The sequence below is a fragment of the Macrosteles quadrilineatus genome, unplaced genomic scaffold, assembly GCF_028750875.1.
Source record: "Macrosteles quadrilineatus isolate MER2022 unplaced genomic scaffold, UCM_ALF_1.0 Scaffold_1__1_contigs__length_201487025, whole genome shotgun sequence".
In the NCBI taxonomy this organism is placed as follows: Eukaryota; Metazoa; Arthropoda; class Insecta; order Hemiptera; family Cicadellidae; genus Macrosteles; species Macrosteles quadrilineatus.
Window position 1 is genome coordinate 176482887 of NW_026542594.1, and position 23185 is coordinate 176506071.

At 33.4% G+C, this 23185-nt stretch overlaps 1 protein-coding gene across 9 annotated transcripts in view; it reads left to right on the top strand.

Moving 5' to 3' along the window:
- The window catches only part of LOC128990621 (calcium-activated potassium channel slowpoke-like), a 145416-nt gene that overhangs the window by 89680 nt on the left and 32551 nt on the right, over nt 1-23185 (top strand). For 2 of the 9 annotated variants that reach the window (XM_054413105.1, XM_054413096.1), the window contains exons 10-16: nt 2958-3110; nt 3840-3995; nt 4759-4889; nt 10199-10354; nt 10645-10721; nt 19028-19078; nt 20956-20976. In XM_054413105.1, coding sequence (XP_054269080.1) covers nt 2958-3110; nt 3840-3995; nt 4759-4889; nt 10199-10354; nt 10645-10721; nt 19028-19078; nt 20956-20976 — 745 coding nt within the window. Of the gene's footprint in view, nt 1-2957; nt 3111-3839; nt 3996-4758; nt 4890-5675; nt 5789-10198; nt 10355-10644; nt 10722-12703; nt 12773-19027; nt 19079-20955; nt 20977-23185 lie in introns of all 9 variants that reach the window. The other 7 variants (XM_054413129.1, XM_054413137.1, XM_054413155.1 and 4 more) reach the window with 5 other exon arrangements.

Sequence of the window (23185 nt, forward strand, 5' to 3'; positions counted from 1 at the left end):
AGCACCCATTCCTAGCTAAACGCAGACATAAAAATACCCATTCTTCCCGGTGTGCTGCTGCGCAGAAATTGAATGGAATGTAGACGATGTCGCCACACTTGGGTGAGCGTTCAGTGTGGCAGAAAGGAACTAGAACACTCACCAGTGAGTGGCCGACAGAAAACGTATTAATACTGGTTTTCTGTTTTGGAACTATTTTTTAGGTCTTACTGACCACCGGAAATTTAACAGCGAGACATAACCTAGTGGTTCAGTTTAAATTTGTCTTTGTACAAGTTAAGTTTTTGTCCAAGGGAGTCGCAAAGTAAGAAGACTCATGTTTGAAATTTATTCATAAAAAGGAAATAAATACATAAACATAACAAGTTAAGAGTGGGAAAAAGAAAATCTAAATAATATATTTAATAATAAGAGGAGGATGAAAACAGGGGTTTACAGTTTAAAATTATTTGTTTATAAAAACTGTCCTAAACCATTCTTGTACATTTTATAACTTGAATTATAGGAGATAAACTTCTAAAGGTTATATGTTACCATAATAATTTTTTTTTTTAATGATAACTAATATAGGCTAGGTTTAGAAATATTTAGAGGAAATTCCTCTTTTTTAATAATACAAAATTGAAATCATATAAACAAATGTTTTGTATTTTCAAGGACATAGGATTGCCCTAGTTTGGAAAACACGTTAATTTTTAGGACTAATTTTTTATGTTAAATGGTGTTGGCTTCTGAAGGGCTTAGTTAACAGCAAGCTTTAACTAGGGATCCCTTTCCTTAAATTACCAAATGGTCATAGTTACTAAGTGTGTGACTGTCAGCTTGCGATGACTAACCCTGCTGAGCTTTGCTCGGAAACCGTCAAAAAGACGTATTATGACAATTGTGTGTTTGTATGTTTGTTGTTGTCATTGCTCTGAGATTAAACTTCAATTTAGTACTTAGTATTGCTTTTCCTAATGATAGGTTTCAGATTTGGGTGTCTACTGCTCCTTTAGGTCCTTAACCCTTTTTGAATGGGTCGTGTGGCCTAGGATGGGCCACAATTTAAATTATAAATAGACCTAGATTTTAAATTTCTTTATTAGATGCTTTGATAATTTTATCTGTCCTTTAAAATAAAAATAAAACACCTCCTAAAATTCCCAATTTTATGGCAATTGCAGGTAACGATGATGATTTTCCTGTGACAGTGTGAGATATTCACGATTTTACTGCTATCGCGGGGAAGTCCTGCCTAAGTGGCGAATACCGCTTGGTTTATTAACCCATGGGACAAAAGTACCCTAAATCCGGTACTGTGCCCAATCCTTAAAATGCCATAAAATCCCTCCTAATGTTTTATGTATTTTAAAAGACTAAAAATAATTTTAAAATTTTCTATATGTAGGTATACACCCTGTAAACTAATAACATGTATGCTCTTTCTGAAATATAAAACAATTTGACTTATTAAACACAAACTTAACAATATATGGTGAAGTCTTACAACAATGACAACACCAACGTTTTCTCGGTGTGACCAGATATTGGTTAGATTCGTCTTTTCAATGCACGGCCCTCTAATGGTAAGTTTTGTGACTTAACTTGCTGTTTGCATGTTTCTCTGTTTTTTAACATCCTCATTTTATGGAAAGATACGTTAAATTAGTATACCTTGGAGGTATTTGTGTTTACACAAAGAAACCAAAATTCTGTGGTTTATTGTTTTAATGTATCTTTAAATCAAAATGTTTGCATGTAAATAAATGGCTTTCAATGTTTTTCTGTTAAATATTATGTATTTTCATTTTTTGAATTGGGGTTTTGTCAATTATTATTTTTAAAAACTATATAAAAGAGGAAATAGTCCTATTTGGATTAGTGAAATGATGTGCAAAATTTGAATTAGGCCTATACTAAAATCCTAGTTTAGTTTGTTTGCTCCAAGATGTTTTTCAGTCTATTTAATGAAATGTGGCTCTTACATGCATTTTAGTATTGACAATTTTTATCTGTAATATTATTTTTACTACACTAAATTGTAAATAATGTCTTTTGAGAAATATTTCTTAGCTTTTTGAAAGAATGCTCCTCTTTTTGTGAAGTTTTTAAATTCTTGAATCTTGTCGCATCATTAGTCGTAGTAGATTATTACTTTGCTAAAAAAATATTCACCATAAGAAGTATGTCACATTTCACATGTTTGTGTGAAGAGGTCTGCCATTTGGCTTTAATATTGTATGTTTAATAATATTAAAATTAATCAAATATGGTATTCCCAGTAAAGTTAATTAATTACACATTATTCTCAAATATTAATTCATTCTGTAATGCACTTTTTTTATATAAATATGTGCTCACAAAAAATTTATGAATTAATAATAGCCTAATCAAATGTATCTTTGAATATTTTTCCAAATTTTATTTAACAGAGTTTGATTATGAGCTAGGATGTCAGCACAGTTGATGATCCAGGTTAGTCAAGTTTAACATTTTGACTGTTACAGGAACATTGGATTTAATAGTCACAAGATTTTCTACTATAAACAATTAACCATTTCAAATTTAAACTCGAAAGGAAACATATGTACTACATCACCAACTTCTTAAGGCCATTAGATTGTAGATTTGAAGTTTAGCATGGAAGTCCCTTTTTGGTGTTTGCTAGGAAAAGGTTTTGTAAACATCAGGGCTTTAATTACAATGTACTTCCAAATAATAATAAATAGTTGTAAATATAATTTTGGAAACAATCTATCAAGATCGATCTAACTCACAAATCGATTTCACATATTGTTGTAGAAATATTATTTTAAAATTAAATTGTATCCATCAAAAGAGTAGCTGTATTTCAAGATTAAACACCTGAAGAAATTTCCTGTGTCGACAACGAGTTACAGTTTAAAATGATAACTACTCTAATTAATTCTAGTTAACCGTGTGTGAGTAAGTTATGACGTCAATGTTCTCGATAGGTGCACGAAGCTGATGCGTGTTTGGTGTTGGCTAACAAATACTGCCAAGACCCGGATGCTGAAGATGCGGCCAACATCATGAGAGTCATCAGTATAAAAAACTACTCAGACGACATCAGAGTTATCATCCAACTGATGCAGTACCACAATAAGGTAAAATATGTTGACAACTGTTCTTAGATACAATAAGGAACAACATGTTACTTTTTAGAAATGATTACAGCCGCAATCCTTTGAGGAAAAAATTATTTATTTACTTTGTCTGTTTTTATTATGTATATCTCTCATCTTATAAAAAAAAATCAAAATATTTCAGTAGATACAGTACACACGGTGTAAGGCCTTGGGTACAATACAAGCAGGTGGTGGCAACCTGAGCAAAATATAAGCGGTAATGGTAGCTATGATACAAGCGCCAATTTTCTTAACACTTGTCAAATTTCCTCCATTTTCAGTCTAGTTTAAGATGGCAAAATGTACAGATCCGCAAGAAGAATGTTTTATATTTTAATTAACTAATAATTGTCTGCTAAAAAAATTTAGTTTTCGTAAACGAGAGGTGTGGGAGACAATGAGTGAACAAATGATTAAAACGAGGAGAAGTGTGTTTGAGTAAATACCACCATTTAGTTATGTAGGGTAGGGAAGATGGCAATGGTTTTATTGAACAAACAAGGATATCCATCGCTACTTTTGGCTACATTTTGTGTAGATTGAGATGAAAGATTGAGAAGTTCATTGCTTGTATCGTACCCAAGGCCTAAGGAGGTATAATTTGTGATATAGTTAAATAAAGTGTTTAAATAAATATTTTTTAAAACGTTATACTAAATAAATGAGGTCCCTGATGAAATGTTAAAAAACCTCATCTTACATTTTCAGGCGTACCTGTTGAACATTCCTTCGTGGGACTGGAAGCAGGGGGATGACGTGATCTGTCTCGCCGAGCTCAAGCTGGGTTTCATCGCGCAGAGTTGTCTTGCGCCGGGCTTCTCTACCATGATGGCCAATCTGTTTGCCATGCGCTCGTTCAAAACGGTAACTCAAAGTGTGCCATTTCAAACAATAAATACAAGAAATTTTGGAGAATAAAAATTACGTAATTGTAGTAGTAGCAGAGTGATAAGTGAAATTTTGTATTCAGAGATAACAAATTAATTTGACAGTTAATATATTTTTTGTAAATATTTTGTCAATGAGACAATGGAATAAGAGGGAGAGTGGAAGGGATATTGGAGGGAAGAACAATTCATGTTGTAGTTCCGGTACTTGTATTTAAAAAAATCTACCTTCGAAAGTTCAATCTTGGTAAATAAATATCTACGTTTTCAAAAACCAAACTTTTACTATTCTTGGTAATGCTATGTTGTTCTCAATATTAAAAAAATTCCTTAACTCTTAATAAATGTAGTAGTTATCTCATCCACCTGAAAAGGGCAATAAACTTGAGAAATAAGGTATTTCACGAACTTCTGTTAAATTTTTGAGAACATTATTTTGATTTTTTGAACCGGTAATAATATTGGAATAATTGAAAGAATGGAAAATTCTACGCTTAAAAATGGCTATGCAAGATTAAGAATACTCAAGCAAAATTATTACCAAGACCATACTTTAATAATTTAACTGTAGCTCAAAAGCCTACTATATGAGAAATTAGGTTTACCATAAACTAACTTTTTAAGTAAATTTTGCCAAGTTACCTTTCAAATCCCCCTACAATGGGGCTAGTATGAGTTAGTAATAAGTAGGTAGTACAATGAGTACAACACAGGTCTGACTGAGTGGCAAGTTGTTATAGAATGTGCGCTGTGCGCAAACAGCGGATTATCAGTCTTGGCAGAACGACTACCTGCGTGGCACAGGCATGGAAATGTACACCGAGTCTTTGAGCCCTACGTTCATTGGCATGCCGTTTGCACAAGCGACGGAGTAAGTTGGGTGCTGACATGCCGCTAATGTCGTCCGCTGAGCGTTATAGCGCTCATCGCTCATTTAGCGTGATTCAAAGATGTTAACGTAAAAGATTGAAATAATATTTTATTGACACAATTTTGATGATTCAGTAAGTTAATGTGATTGATTTTGTTCAGGAGCTGTTGTGTTTAAAGTTAAAAAATCTGAGGTGTTGTAAAAATAGTTTTTTAAAATTACATTTTGAAATATTTATAAAACATAAAACTTAACAACTCAATATATAAAAGAACCGAACATAAAGTCATGCCTTTAAACTTTTAACACGTTTTTTTCAATACTATTAGGTAATCAAAAAACACTATGAAAATTTACCAAAGCACCACTATTTCATAGAAAAATAGTGAGTTAACCTTTTGAAACGCAAGCTTTAATCATATCAACAGCATTGACTCTGGTGTTTGAGCGATGAGGGCTAGAAGGCAAGTGTGGGTCGTTGCATTGTTGTTGTCATTTCACCATCACTTCTTGCAGGTCTGTCGCTCTTGTTTTGTGTCCCAGGTGCTCTCTTTGCTCAACAAACCTCAAAACAACCTCTTTGTACACCAACAAATTTAATCTATGAATCGGAATTCCACCGCTCATATTGAAAAACCATATTTGAAATCCTAAAAATTATTATTTGATCCGAAAAAGGAAAAATTGTCTTTTAATTGGTATACTTGTTGGCTTAAACAAAGAGGCGAAGTTTTGAGAGGTTTTGAGCTACACTCCAGGGCTCGTCTTAGTGTCTGTTCGTTACAGTCTCCCGACACTCAGGCTTGGCAGAACGACTACCTTCAGGGTACGGGCTGTGAGATGTACACGGAAACCCTTTCTCCTTCTTTCACAGGGATGAGTTTTCCTCAAGCCAGCGAGTAAGTTGCTCCCCTTCCTTGCCCGTCCCCTCCCCGTTTGATAGCGCCTGTCACTGGTTTTAAAGTATCGGCTCGTATTTTAATGATTTGACCTAACCTCTTAGAGTAGATATAGTTTTGATTAACATATTCTTTACTGCACTGCCATGGAATAAGTTTTGCCTATGTCAAAAAGATTCAGTGTTCTTTCTAAATTTCCTTATGGTCATGTCTAAAGCACGGGTCACACTAGGCTGTTCGCCAGCCGCTGGTGATCAGCGGCTGGCACCAGCACCACCAAGCAGCGGCTTTTCCACGGGTCACACTAGGCTGCTTGTCAGCCACTGGTGATCGCGATATTAACGATGTGTGAGAAGGAAAAGAACAGCTTTGAGGTTTTGTAACAAATCACTGTAAGCTGCTTATTTCATGTTCTTACTTCTATGAAGAAACGTCCCACAAGCACGTTTAGTTTTGGAATAAATTTAATAAAATCAATAACCTGCTTCCCCGACCCCACCTAAGCTCAGTAATTTCTATGCTACAAACTACTTTAAAGTTTAAAGCTAAGTTCTTGTTACCATTGTGTCCTTTTTTGGGTCCTCATCCAGCACTTAATATTGAGGATGCTGTGTGTGAAAGAGAAATTATTTTATTAAAGATGCTTAACCGCAAGAAGAGACGTTAGTGGATCAGGTCTTGGTTACAAATAATTTACAAATAAAAAGACTTTTAAAAAATACCACGTTTTTAAACGCACTAAAAAAGAATCAGAAACATACCAAAATGTTGTACGAATGTCACCATCAGTCACCACATACATTCCAGGGATTACTAGAATTAAGTTAAGCCTCTAATTAAAAAATTGAGACAGTTGCTTTTGTCCTTTTTGTGTTAAACCAAGCTGGATATTACCTTTGGTCGCCGCTGGCACGCTTCTAGAGGTGGTCAGACTACGCTGCTCGATGGTGTCAGCGAGTGCGAGTGGTCACGTGACCTCTAGTCGCCGCTGCCTCGCTACCAAAAGTTGAACATGTCCAACTTCGCCAGCCGCTGACAAATAATCGCCGGCTAGCGATGCCAGCTGCGAATTTTGTGGTCACATCAAGCTGACAGTAGCGGCTTCTTTCAATTCGCCGCTGATGCCAGCCTAGTGTGACCCGTGCTTTAATCATTTGACTTTTGTCAATGTAAAGGATCTTAGTACCTGATGAATAATCATATGTTCAACACATCTAAATCTCAATAATTGTTATTTTGTAGACAAAATATATAGGTTATGATAGGAAATTGCTAAATTCTTGATTATATTTCCTATTCTCAAGGAAATGCACAGAATTTAAATGTTTGTCCTAGAAACATCTGTATAATCCTTAGATATTTTATGTGTACTATTTTTCTGTGTCATTGGCAACCTTATTGTTTAAGGCAGAGGTATTTATTTTTATAAATAAATTCTTTTCTCTGGCGAAATTCCCACTGCTCTTCAAAATTGATATCTGAAAATATTGGATTATAATGATTTTCTCTATGCTATCCCAAGAGACCAAAGACTCAATCTCTTTCTGCCTGAATGCTACTAAATGAACAAATGTCACTAATCAGTTATAAAAATAAACCATGTTAACAATTCAAGTGCAGACAAACTAGATTAGTTCTGGGTTTCTCACCTAGTCTGCTGCACATGTCATTCTATGGATACAGCTGTTTTCATAGATATCTAATAATGTGTAGCGGTTTTCATCCTCTATTTTTAAACATTTTCATTGATTATTTGATTCTTGATTGAGTGAAGGGGGATGAATTATCTTCAGGTTTGATAGTAAAGATGTTTTTTTTTATTTGTTATTTATTTAACAACAAAATCATGGAGATCATTTACAGCACTGTTCCTTTTTAGGCTCACTTAGAGTTTTCAGAGACCTGTTTCAGACCAGTTGCATAGCCCAAATGTAGTTAGACTAGCTGGCATCTTCCCCCTCCCCCTACCAACCCTTGTAGTTTCAGGAGTTAGTTTCCAGTTAGTAAACTGCATGGTTTGGGTTCTCCGAATATGAAGAGTTTGATGGCATGTACCCCTCTACGTCTGAAGATATCTAGAATAGTGCATGTGAATAGATAGGCATGTACAGTAAAACATTAAACAACACATCGGTTGAGTCTGATATTCTTCTTCAAGTTTTGATTCTATTGGAAATCTCCAATTGATTAGTTTGAAAAATGTATGCTCTGTTGTATGTAACCTATTTTTCTAATGTTGATTTTTGTATTACAACAAAAGAAGTCTGATAATATATTGTATAACTTTCCATTGATCTTTGAAATATCAAAATTCATTTCAACAACCAAACATAATTTGACCATTTAAAAAATTTTTATTTTCTACTCTTAAAATTGTGACATTTTTTAAGAGAAGACACTATGAGCATTTCCAGGGCCGCAGTTTAATTGCGTCTCGCTATGTGCCCGAAAGATTATCACGCTCTCATGTGATATTGTTCAGACATTTTACTATCCTACATACGTCAGTCAACCTTTAGAGCATCTAAGAGAGAGTGGTATATTTTGAAGTCAGTATTGTTATACGTAAGTATCGTAACAATGTAAATCTGTCGTAACCACAACACACTACATAACACTTAATTGTAAATAAATGCATGTGTGTTTTGTAATCAATGAGCATGCTTTTACCATCAATGTCATTATTTAATTTTATTCATGTTTAATATAGTCTATAGCTTTCAGGGTTTACTCTTAATTATAAATTACCTTATTACCTCATTAAGATAATGGATTCTCATTTACCTTACAGTGGTTATTGTTATTTGAAGCAAATTTTTAGAGCGTAGGTACCAGTTTTTATGTTTGTTTGCACCTTAAAAAAGTGAATGGTAAATGTGGTAAAACAGTTTTTGTACAGTTAAAACTTTCAGTTAATGAGTTGTGTAAACTAACACTTTGGTAAATTATAGATAGGTAGATTTGTAGTAGGGATGGACGAGATTGAATTTTTTAGTTCGAGACGAGACGAGATTTTTTATTTCTCATAAAATTTCGAGACGAGATCGAGACGGGATTTCCCTTCTCATACACAACGGGAAATGCACGTTCAAAATTTTTACCTGATTTTGTAACATTGTTAGATGACTGTTTAAATACAAAAATAATGATAATAGGCAAGAATATTTACAATCTTTTATTAAAAAACATCAGCATAACATTTTTTTATTAATCACGCCTAACTTATTAAAAATGCCTACGATTAGGAAACATAGTGATATCAGTTAGGATAGAGTTCAACTTATCCTAAAATAAAATAAATCATAAAATAAAAGCAATATTAATTTTTATAAAATAGTTACTTGTTTTGACTTTTTTATAATAATAAAACATTCCTCACACTGCTTACACTTAACAAAACTTCTCAAATGTTATTAAAGTAATATTATTAAAATAATTAAAGTAATATTTACATTTATAGAATTAATTAAATAAGAACGCCTTCGCAAAGGAAACGCAACTACAACACGCTCCTGTATTGCGGGTATTGCATTGACTTTCTGCAGGCGTTTTAAAATTATTTTTTTTTTTTTATTCTCGTCTCAATAAAAATCTCGGCCAAAAAGAAATCTCGTCTCGCCGAAATTTCCCGAAATTTCGAGACTTGACCATCCCTAATTTGTAGTGCAACTCTATACTGTATAGTTGGTTCAAGCTTTGTTCCTGTTTAGGAAAGGGAAACTATAATAATAGGCTGACTCGACATGATGTATTTACAAGACAAAATTTAAACCAAGAAATGCTGTGGACAAGCCTTTTTATAGCTTATGCAGCTTAGTGTTTCAATGGTATTGCCTTTATATTGGGTGAATAAATAAAACAATTATAAGTTTTTGATTTTGAAAAATAAAACGGTTAAATGCAGTTGTTGTTGATGCAATTGTTATCAAATCTCAACTTGTTTAAACTGACTTATTTGCATTGCACAAAAACAGCTAGTGAATTTCTGTTGTTGAATGAGTGAGCCATTAGTGACTGCAGTTGAGAAGTTCTAGTTTTATAGATTGTTGAAAAAATGTTAGGATAAGAAGTTTTCCCTTTTATCAAAGTCAATCTTAAAAATGACCAAATCATTTAAAAATATTTATCTTTTATGGTTTTATATTAGTCAAAAGAAGTAAGTCAGAAAATAAATGAGCTAAAAAATAAATGATACATTAATTTAAAATTAAAAGGAAATCTTATGCATCAGTAAAATGAATATTAAGACTTAGAAAACTTTATCACATTAAAAATAAATTTATTAAGTGTTAATTTATATAGAAACTATCTCTACAAAACATTTCCCCTGAATTAGTAACGTATCTCTCAATTCGGATAAATATAGAAAAAGCTCATTAATTCCTATAATTACATGATAATTTTTGTCAGGTTGTGTTTCACAAAACTCAAACTTCTGCTTCTCGCCATCGAGATCAAAGGGGAGGATGGACACGACAGCAAGATCTCCATCAATCCAAGAGGAGCGAAGATCTCAGCCAACACTCAGGGGTTCTTTATTGCTCAATCAGCTGACGAGGTTAAAAGGTCAGTCGGATTTAAATTTTGTTGTCGGATTTTGTTTTGTTTCCAACGGCTGTCGTTGATTATAGACAATGTTTGAACTTTCATCCTTAAATTGTTTTTGACTTTTCACATGGTATAATTTCTATGAAACTAGTTGCTCGGAACTATCTCTTGATTAGGATACCATAAGTTGGTATCACTTGATTATCAATATTAAAGGGTAATCTAGAGGCTTAGTCTATCATAAATCCTTGATGCAGGATTGGGTAAGACAAGGGTAAGTGAGACTACAAACCGAGGTTATGTTTCAGAGCGTGGTTCTACTGCAAAGCGTGCCACGAGGACATCAAAGACGAAACGCTGATCAAGAAATGCAAATGCAAAAACTGTGAGTGAACCCTGTACATACTCTTGTTTGACTCTTCCGCTACTAACTGACTCATCTAGCTACGTTAGGTTATGTCCGTTATTTGCATTTAGTTGCAGGACCCAATTACCCTCATTGTGCTGCATACTCTCTTCAATTAGATTTGTTTCATTTTCCAAACTGATTCTTATTTTATCAGTTTCTATATTGCAACGCATTGAATGAGTTTTGTGTCACTTCAAATTGTTCCGAGCCATTTCATTAGTGCAGACGATACCATGTAGTACTCTTTAGTGGCACTTGATGCCGTTTAATGCACTGCGTGATTAGTTTATAGGTGTAAATAAGAAAATGACTTGTAGTTAGGTTAGTGTGGGGGAATAAATTGAAAAGTATCCTTTAGTGCTATAAAGTATGACATTTTAAGTCCATAACAGCAATGTCCAAAACAGCAAGTTATTTACTAAATTATTTCTGAAATAATAGCCGATTATTAAATTTTTAGCTTCAGATTGCATTTTGTCCTTACTTAGTGTACATTTATCTGGTATTTAGCCCAAAATACATTAAAGTAACTCCTCAGTTTTATATTTGGTGAAAATAAGAACTAAAAGCCGGATACGTCAATAGTTATGTTGTGAAATAATAATTGGCACAATTAATAAATTATACTTTTTCATTACACTGTTTGTTCTTAAACAGGTTTTATTCAACAGAATTTATGCTTAAGGGTGTAGCATAGAGCACAAGGGCCTAGATTTTTTAGGATTTTTTGAGAGGATTTGCTATTCTCTCAAAAAATCCTAAAGAATTTATGCTTAGTCATCTATGGCATTTTCTATTGGTAGCCATAACATTATTTTTAATCTTAGGCTAAGACATGTGAATTTTCATAAACTTAACAATATTATCAATGTCTGTATAGGAAAAAATAAAATTACATTTAAAATGTGTATATGACAAAATAATATGTATGTACTCAAAGTTAAGGTTTTTAAAAACTTGGAGTTTTGGACAAAAAATGTTTTTCCCGAAACTTGCAATGCAAACCAGCCCAGCCCTATCAATCAAAATAGGTCATGATTCTCCTAAGTAACAACTACAGTTTTGATACGGTTTTTAAAGCCAAGAAAGCTTTTTTTGCTAATTGTGTTTTTTCAGTGTATTAGTTGGGAAAATTTCAGTTAGGGACTCTCTGATTTGTACTTTAGGGGTAACATTTAGTTACAGGAATTACGACATTATTTTGTATCTGGTTTCATGTGATATAAAATAGTGATGAGTGTTTCATCATTTGTTGATAAAGATCAAAAGTGGGCTTTTAAATCCGGACTTATGTTACACTACCCATGTTATCAAGGGGCAAATTAATTATAGGTCAGCAACCTAATCCCTTCACAAAACTCAAAAAGAGTGTAACTTTGCCCATTACAACTTATTTCAGCATAATTAAGTACAAATTAGGTAAGACCTACAGGTAAACGCATTGTCCATACTCTTCATTGTGTTTTATTTATTATTTTAGTTTCATAACTTATCTTAAGACCACCAAAGACCCTCTCAGGACAGGAGGCATGACCGGGTTCGGACAGTGTGATATTGGTTGAAAATTGATTAATTCAAAATGTATGTTTTTCCTTATAGGTTTCTGCTAGATCAACGCTTGTGGGCTTAATTGTTTGATAAGTTTTGGTTCAAAAACTAATTCAATGAGTCAGTTTTTCAATGTTTACATATGGATAAAAAATTAAATTGATTGATAAACTCACGTTTTTGTATGCTTTTTGCTTGGGTTTTAAAAACTAAAAAGGTTTTCTACTTTTCTGAACATAATTGCTTTAAAGTAATTTTTTGTGTTCAATTAGCTTTCATGCTATTCGGGAAGTTTGCTTCATTAGGCGTATCCAAGGGTCGGTGGGTTATTTTCGCATTTCGCTTTGTCATGTTGGTACTAGTGAGTGATTTTTCGCGTTTTGTGATGTTGCCACCCCTGATGTTTACAGATGTTGGGATGATGATGATGCAGACAGGCATGGTGAAGGGGGAGAACATGAACCAGAGTTATGTTGAGGGTAGGAAGGTGCTTTCTAACATCACATGTTCGCTCGCCTCGCTTGCGTTACGTTTGTTGATCGATCTTTTGGCCGATCTGTTCTCATTTATTGACTGCCTCAAAAGACCAGAATTATTATTTGCTTATGCTTTTTTACTCAGATGTTCGGTACAGAGTGAGAGTGGTCAATGAATGAACACAGATGTCGGTTTGAGCTCCGTAGTTCCTAACCCTACCACCAAAGGTGCTCACGCTGCCCTGGAGGCAGCCTTGTTGCACGGCATGCCGGCTGCTGGGCATCGCCAACTTGTGCATGGTTCATGCTTTGGTTTTGTGCTTTTTTAACGTAACACGTTCCTGTTTCGGCTAACAAGTACTAAATTACTTCATCTATTTCATTTGTGATGTCTTTTCATGAAAGTTATCCCATGTGACACCAAATGTAAAAGTCGACACTATAGTATGAGAATTAGTATAATAAAGGTTGTTAGGAACTGTAGTATTTTTGTGTTAAGACGTTTTATGATTGGAATCTGTAATTGCATTTTCTAAACTATGTGGTGTCGTTGGATATTGTTCAGTTCAAGTTCCTCTTGCACTAATGGTACATGTCACTTGTATTCATTGAACACTGAAATGCATTTATTTTAACAAGCACTTTCATACTTTTCCTCAAGTACATATTCATGCAATCACATAATACTCACTTGGTAAACACGTAAGTGAATATTCAAACACTTTCCTATTTTGCTTGTTCATACAATTCGAATTAAGAACCCTTAAAAACCACCGATAGTTCATTAAGTGTTTTTATCCACATTTGTTTACTGAAAAAGCAGTTTATTGGATATGTTCATATCAAGGTTTGGAATAAACAATGTAAGTAACTCATAAACTTGAGTTTTAAGAAAAAAACCAACTTCCTAATCCAGAGTTTTCACACAAAAATTAAGTAAAACTGTTGTTTAAACTACTGTAAAATTTATTTTGAACCATTTCAACTCCCCTTGGTTACTGTGGATAAACGTCAGGTTAGGTTGTGTTTGGTAAGCGTCAAGCGACTGCAGCTTTAACCGCGCAGCGTGAGCATCTATAGTGGAGCTTGTCTAGGCTTGCTAGCCGCGCCCTCCCCGTAGACTGACGTTGGTTAGCTCTAGCCTCATTCTGGCTTCCTCTCCTTCCATCTTTTCTCGGACAAGGTTACAGGTCTGCATTTCTAACTACTACAACACTGTTTGCGGTTGTAGGTTTTCGAAGATCCTTAGTGTTTTAAGCTAAGGTAGTTGTAAGGAAATATCTTCGTTAAGAGGGTATTTTAAGCTTTCATTTGTATTTTCCTCATTACTCAACATAATGTTTCCTGGCGATGTAAACATTTTATAGTTTCTTTACCAATTCCACAATTTTTAATAAAGCATTGATGGTATATTTTAAGTTGGTATCAGTACTTTAAAAACGTTGTTGTAGCTATTATTAATAAACTTAAAAAAACTGTATTAAACTGTATTTAAGTGGTTTTACTGGAAGTCAAACACAACTTCATGAGCTTCCAGCTTATTCTAGATTATAATTAGTTTAGCTTATAACCCCTACTACACAATAGAACCCCAAAACATTGTCTTGATAAGGATATCATTTCATCTTTAAAAAAGTACTACAACTTAGTTTTCCAAACTTAAAACCTACAGCATAATAATGAACTCTTTATAAGTTTTGTCTTTAAATATATATATACAGGGTTAGTAAAAAGTCTGGAGACCCCCTGTTAATTTTTTACTGGCCCATACTAGAAAAACGAAACTTGGCCCACCTTTATGGCATGTTATGAAGGACTTTTTGGGCATCACTGCCACTTGGTGTACATTCCCAAAATGGGGGATTTTGGGGGAAACTCAAGACTTTCAAATGGTAAGACCCATTGAGTGAAAAATTTTGGGGTTTGAGAACCAAGTATTAATTAGGCAGGGGTGCCCATCCCCCCCTAGACGCATGACGCACCCCCCCAAAATTGAGCAACAGCCCCCCCCCCTCATAAATGATGTACACAACAAATGAGAAACATTATTCCCCCGCCCAGCACTATTTGTAAAACTATAAAAGAAGTTTTATAATTTTTTTTTAGATACGGTAGCCTATTTAAAATTCAAACCCAGTTAATCTATATCAATAAAGTTATAGTTTTGTCTGTACATTGCTCAGAATTATACATATTTTGGGGTTATTTATGTTTTGTACATTGAAGAAGTTGAAACATGCCTTATCTCAATTTATCTGTCACGGCCCAGATGGCATTTTATGCAGCCTACTCATGGCCTACTCTAAAGAAAACTAGAGTACCGATTATGATTCTAATGGTTTAATTGTATCCACAGGATTGGCGAGAGAGTCCTTATAGCCATTAAAATATGGCCTCACTATTTTGGAAATAAAATAACGGACGATCAAAAACACAATTTTGTGTGATTTTTCTAGTTTATTTTCTCCATGTTTACTACATAAGTCATTAATTTATGAAATACTAATAATCTGTTAAGAGAACACGTCATATATGAAATTACGAACAGCTGTTTTGATAAAGATTCCTTTTCCTAGCTGTCACTGATATTTTTACATAAATGTTCTTTAAGAATGCTGTGTAGGCCCTAACCATTTCCGATCACGTTTGTAAGCAAATCCAAAACCAAGTGAGATTAATAACCGTGTGGCTTACAACGGGTTTGATTTATCACGAGTACTAATATGTAACTGTAAATTAAATTAAATAACTAGCCATCATCCAGGTCGGGAACCGGAGATTCTGTGTGTATCAAGTTGTACTTGAATTTTGATTACAGGGAAAAGACCGTGAATCAGTGTTGTACAGGACTGGAAAACTTATCTTCCTATATAAATAAAATTAGAGTATTATAAGTCACCTCAATTAAAGGAATTTTTTTTGCCAGAATATCTATATAGCGTTCGTAACCTCTGCTTAACGAATTGTCAGCGTCTTTCTCGATATAACGATCCCATCTCCCTCCCTTTAGAAACATCACAGCTCCTTTGATGAAAATGAAATGGAAACAACGCTTGCGCCAACAATCGTCTGCTCCGTTATACACTTCTGTCTGCTGTGCGCTATGTTACAACAGATTTCAGCAGCTGGGGAATGATGACGATATAATGTTTAGTACACTGTGATTGAGTGATAACCATGGTAACTTTAGTAAGGCTGTGATTGGCCAATGAGTAGGCCTGAATATGGCGACTTGTTGAATTTGTGTATGAATTGAAGAGAAACCTATTAAAGAACAGAAGAACAAAGAAAGAGAATAACAAGATTGTTCTCGTTACATTCTTTTTTAAGAGTGTTTTAATTATCTCTAAATATAATTTTACATTTTTTTTATTACTTATCCATCAATTCCTATGCTGTGATACAGCACCTATCGGTAGCCTCTGTCTATCATGAGCAGTACCTTGTAACACTTTCTAAAGGTTCCTTTAATATTTACGTTATTTATAGCAATGCAATGTTTGGCTAGTGATTAGTTGAGTTTGAGTTAGCTACAATTTTAAACGTTGCCGTTTGTACAACTGAACCAAGATAAATGATTTGAAATTTACAATAATAATGATTGTGCAATATTGAATTTCGTTTATAAAAATGTAAATCTTGACGTTAATGGCTGTTTACAGCGTTTTAATGAGTTTGTCATCTGTTTTTTATACTATATTGGATTAACCGTATTTTTCATTCCCCCCCTCTCCCTATTAACTCAGGTAATCGAGTATTTACACAATAGTGTAAAGTATTGTAGCCTATGCTACTTGCTACTTGATTGTATTTTAACGAGCTTTATGTCAACAAAGCGTTCTGCTGTGCTAAGTCGCGGTGTAGCTGGACGTGTCTGTACCACGCGTTATCTTTTATCTATCACAGCAGTTGAGCCATCCCGTGCGCTCCCTCTCTTAGATCTCACGTCTTGCTAATCTTAAATAACTTTCTACACGAATCCTAAACTATTAAAATCCTATTTTAACTAATTTAATTCAATAATATAACTATTGTCATTAATTAATTCACTTTCTATCTGGCGACTTCGTAATGTATTTTGGATTGTCGTCACGTTGAACACTGTTGCAATTAACTTTAGCCCCCCCCCATTTGAATTTTTTGAGCCCCCCCCAAGAATTTCAATGACGCAGTCTGCGTCACGGCCCCCCCTTGTGGGCACCCCTGAATTAGGCTAAAAAAGTACTTTATAACGTGCCATAGAGGTGTGTAGAGTTTAGTTTTCCTAGTGTGAGCTGTTACAAAATTTACAGGGGTCTCCAGACTTGAGGAGGCTGTAAGTTAAATTTAACTTCTGAGAATTTCAACTGGCTGCCATTTTTTATTGGATTGAGGTAGAGACCTCTAGTTTGTTTTGTTGGTTTTTTATTAAGCCCTTCAAAATGAGTGGTCACTCGATGGGTCTTAACATTTGAAAGTCTTGATTTTCCCTCAAAATCCTCCATTTTTGGGATGTACACCAAGTGGCGGTGATGCCCAAAAAGTACTTCATTACATGCCATAAAGGTGTGTCAAGTTTAGTTTTTCTAGTATAGGCCGTTAAACAATTAACAGGGGGTCTCCAGACTTTTTACTAACCCTATATATATAATATTCTGAGATAATCTTTTGTTTTCATGAATCACAATGCAGCTTTTTGTATTCGTTTTTAATTTGATAAACTGTCAATAATCAAACGATCCATTTTGATTAAACATAGTGAAAATTACTTTTAAATTAGTTTTTTGTTTCTGTAGTTGACATAGTTGATACCCCTTCTTTTACCACACAACAAATTACATAGGGCTAATATAGTTTTAGGTGTTATTTCAGTAAGAAAAAAACAAATTCTAAAATTAAATATTTTTAAGCATAATATATTTAATAATTACACAGTTAAAAAAGTGTCAAATAAGCAACAAACTTAGGAAAATTGTTTTTAATCCCTACAAATTATTGTTTTTTTAAACTAAATTTATTAATCTTTTGTATGGTAGCAAACAAGAGTGAAGAAATCACAAATCACGATAGTAAAAAGTGAATAGTATAGATATGGCACAATACCGTATGTTTTAAGTACAAAGCAGATGGCAAAGGTGTAATGAATTATTGGTTGTTCACTAACCAGTAACAATATTAAAAATTTGTTTTGTTGTTGAAACTGGAATATTTGAAGTTGGTGAGAGCCCCCAAACAATGTGTGCCTTGTAAACTTTTCCTGGATTTAAATTGAGCATTTTTCATCTCACCAAAACTTTGTTTTTTAAATCAGATTTTTAAGAATAGGCATTCATCATCATCAATTTCAAGTCTACTGTACTAGCAAGCGCAAAAAATCAACAAAAAAACACTTAGGCATACAATAATGTTGATTGGGATGTTGTCATGTAGCATTTTTAATATGGGGCTTTATTAATAAAATAACTTCTTGATCAACATCGTACTTTTTTATTAATTGGACGCATTAGAAATTGTAGTATTTATGTTCTTTGAGGTGTGCGTTAAATGTGAACTAATCTCATATGGCTTCATTTCAAGGGAGACTAACATAAATGAATAGTAGATTGACATTGAGTAATGTGTAAACAACTATTTAAATGAAAAAAATCTTTACTGAGCACTTTTATATACAGAATTCACGTTTTTACTTCGTTCCAGGACCACAGTACTGATAACGTACTGCAAATGCAATTCTACAGATGTAGTAAAATGTACCAAGCAATTTATATCAAGAGTCAATTAACATTGTCAACTATGACTCTACTCAACAAGTTTTTTTGTGCTTGCTAGCATAGTTCCATCAAAGAATTATATTTTCCCCAAGGATGGATGTAACAATCATGATAAAATAGGTATTGTATCCTTGATGTCAATCCACCATTTATTTATAATTACAGTTGACTAGTTTCCGAGCATTGCTGCTCCATTATCAAGTCAAATCAACAAAAGCACATGTTGTCATAACTAAATTTGTTCATAATTTAAGTTCCATTCGTTCAATCTTTGAAATAATTTGATCCGAAAGTAGTCATCTGTAGTTATGAATTAATGACAACAAAGGTAACCTATTTTATCTCATTAAAACTACTCATCTGTATTCATCTTAAACTATCTCAAATCATGGTGTACCCTAATCTTTTTTATTTCAAATCAATTTTTTTATTTACATACAATAATTTCAGTGGTTTGCCATCTGAATTGTGGTAGTTGCATCATGGCTAACCTTGTTTTTTCTACCAGTGGCCACTTTCCGGAAAGGCGTGAGAGCGGTGCAGATGGTGGGACGAGCAAGTATGTTTCACACGACAACCACATTACATAGACTTACACCCCCTCCACTGCGGCTCATTACCAACATTACTAACAAAAAAACTCACTTTCAATTGAAAATAATAAGTTTAGATTCAAAGATTAGCTTGATTTTTGTTCTATTTAACTTTGGAAGAAATCAAATTTATCTAAACTTTAAGGAGAAAAAAAAAATTGGAATGAGCCGAGGGAGGTTACACACAATTAACGTTACAATGCCAAAGAGGTTCTATTCTATGTACCAACCTAACTGTTAGTGATAGGTGTTGACCAGTTTATGTTTTAGATAGACTCAACATTTTTCTGTTTCATGGTTTATAGTATCCTGTATTGTTATATTTTCTCCTCTCATCTTCCTTTTTTCCTCTTCACTCTTATCCTAACTGTACTGTCTTCAACAAAAAGTGAAGAAAGGGTTATGAAAATTTGTTTGAATGGTTTTAGTTTTGAGGGATGTTTGTACAAATTAAAAATGTGTTGTACAATAAAAATACACGTATTGTAAATATGTACTCATATTGTACATATTTTAGATCCCAACTTATCTCAACAAGCTAAGCTTTAGTAGATATGCAATTTAAAAAATCTTATTAGTAACCTAGGTGTGACCACAGTATTTATTGAACTTTTATCAAACCTCTAATCAAGAATTAAAGAAAATGAAAATACAAAACATCTTTTTCAGTGGTTTTATAGGTTTATTAAATTTTAGCCTGTCCATCAAATTGTGGTTCAAATTATTAATTTGCACCTGAGATCCTAGCAGATCTTTATATTAACTATTACTCTATGAACTTAATGTTAACTTCACACAATAGAACTTATATAGAATCAGATTACAGTATAGTTTTTAAATAACAATTAAATGGGGTTTTAAAGTATCAATTCTCTACTATAAATCTGAATCTTGAGTTTGATTCTAGGAGATGCATACCCTTTTCCTTTTACTTTGTCCTTTCAAACTCCTTCCAGTTAATTTTTATTTGGGTTACCTTCTGTCAGCTTCTCGAACTGTTGGTTTCAGGTCCAACAATTTATGAACTAATTAAATAAATCTTTATGTGATGAAAGCCTCGTGATTTTAGCTATCAAGAATGTTTGTAGTGTCGAAAGTTGTGCAAATGACAAAAAGTTGTATTTGAAAAGTTTTAAGTGATGCTAAGGCTCAAGAGTGATTAATAATATGTTTTCTTTAGTACTCTATACTACTGTGATAACATCTATTCAAGTTTAATTTACAAATTTCTATGTATTTAACAACATTGTTTTTAATAAGTTGTTGAAGGTTAAATAATATGATTAATGAGCATTGACCACTCCCAAAAATTACAAAAGAAAAAAGGATATTTATCTTTTTTGTCAATTCCACATTTTTGTATTCCTAAATGTATGGTAGAAAAATTTTTTTATTGGTTTTAAAAATTAAGATAATTTTAATCAACTGTAAAAAGAATATATACAACATTATTCAAATATTATAATTTTTTATTAAATTTTTATAATATTTTTAGTGTTTTTTTTACAATTTTTATTGTTTGTGTTTTGTTGGGCCTGAACCAGTGAGTTGAGCTTGAGCTGGACAGTTGTTGATGTTGTCAGGACACAAGTTGTTGTTGTGACAAACGTGTTTGTATGTGGTGGGATAGAGCATGGTTGCGTCTCAGTGTAGACTTGTGTGTTTAGGTTTATAGAACCCCAGATCTCGGATCTAGAACTCGGTCGATGTTAGCCGTAAACAAATATTATAGATAAAATAATCTAACTAAGCTGTGGAGATGGAGAAACTCATACTTGTCATAAACAATGTCTATTTTTGTTGACTCTTATCGTTTTTTTTCTGTTCAATTTTCCTGTCTTAGGCGAGGATTTCACCTACGCAAGTAAGTTAGGTCAGCGTACGCCTTTCCCGAACCCTTTTCCTGTCCTTTTCACATAGGGTCCTCACACTTTCTCGCTCTTTCACTCTCTTTTCTCCTCTCTATTTCTCACTCGATCTCTCTGTCTCTCTCTTTCTATCTTGGCTTGTTGGGCTTGTCACACCCTTGCTTCTTTTTTTTACACTTTTTTTGATTGCCTGGACGAATGAACTACAATTCTCAATGCCTGGCTAGAGTTGCATGAAGGTGCATTATTATTGTTTATACACAACTTTGATTGAATATGCTAGTAGAGGAAATAGCGTTAAGGCATTTCAGTGTAGCTAAAGCTAAGCTTTTGCTTGACAAATAAATTATGTAACGGGCGACGATTGCAAATAATCAAATACATTTCTTGCTACGAATAAAATCACAATGTCCTGTTGATTTAGTAAATTGTATTGGACAAGATGGTAGACGATAAGTTTTTGTAAAAGTTAACACACTCTTTGTGTGGCATATTGTAACATAGTGTTCCAAACAATACCATAATAAGCATTACAACAGTAAATACGTATTATAATTGGTAATCGATGCTTCTACGGTTCTGTTTTAAATGCTATGCCTTAGTTCTATCCCACTTTTTTGTGCCCTTATGACAAGATAAACTATGGCTTAGTTGAAACCGTCACTGTTATTCCTATAAAGTTCTACTTCTTCAACTGAAAGATTCCAGAAGAACCTATTTTGACTATTGAGTTTAATGAGATTTTAGTTTTTAAACTGTTCTCATCTAAGTTTGTCCTTGACAAATTTGGTAGTTTACGGAAATTTTAATTTCTCCAGCATTTTATTTCCACAAAATATAAGTTTTTCTTTTTAAATGCTATTATTGAAATAGTTCCTATTCACTTCAAAGCAAAACCTGAGCTTTTGCAATACAGTAAATTAAAAAATTTAATTTTTCTTTCTCAGGAGGGAGCTTGAAACCGTCACAAGACATTTAAAACTTTGAGACTAACATTAAATTATCTAACTTATTGTCGTCGGATCATAACATTTTTGTATACTTATCTTTAAGGATAAGGAATAAAGTGGATGTACACAAAATAAATGAAAGTATTTTTGTTTTCTGAAAGTTATTTAGTTATGTTCTTAAATGATGCATAGAAATATGCAAATATGTTAGATATCCTAACTTGTTATTCAAGTTATTAGTTGGGAAGCTTGTGTAAGGTGGGATTTCTAAGCTGTGATTGTAGCTTAGTGGTCATTAAATCAGCTGGCATTGAGGGACATGGCTATTTAATCGCCTGGCATCAATGGTTGGGATTGTTAAATCAGTAGACGTTGAGGCGCGTGATTGAACAAGTTAAACTACCTGCGAGGTATTGTTAATTGAATTAGCTGGCGTCAAGCTCTGTGGTTTTGCCCAGTTAGAGCCATGCAGTTACAGTTACAGTCGTAGCTTAGGAATCCCACCTTAAAACCCTTTTCATCTCTTTAGTGTCTGTAACCACATGGCCTAACACTATGAGTGAGGTCAGAGAGGATCAAAACTATCTAATTTCAGTCTGGTTAGCTTCATAAATAATGTGATTTTCCCCTAACTCTTGATCTTAAATGGTCAAACTATCCTCCGCTTCAAAAGAAATTACAATTTTCAACTAGTGCAATTCAATACAGCAAGATTGTTTATTTTGTCGACACTGAAAACCTATTTGAATTTGTTCATACAAAAATCAGTTATAAGATATTATTTTATAAAGTAATATAAATGTTATTTTCTGTAAAAATATGTACATGTGATTTCAAATCTAATTGATTATAATAAAATTGTCATTATAAATAGTTCTACCATTCTACGTAAAATTAATAAATTTTAAAGAACTTGTAAATTCAATTTTGAAGCTTTAACAACCAAAATAATCCAATCCCCGATGAATTTTCCAATTCCATTGTAGATTAATTATAACTACAGCTTTATCTTCATTCTACCTGCAAATGAGCACATCTACAGCTTAAAATAGCAAGCTTCATTACACATTTCGGGTACACTTCCATATCTGTTGCCAAAACAACCGAATGAAAAAATATTCGATATATTGAATTAAATAATCGATAATCAATATTTTCATATGTTTTTTTTTGTTTTTTTTTTACAACAGATACGAAAGTTTACCCCACATTTCTTTTTGCTCGAGTTTGTAAGGAGATATTTGATAACAAAAAC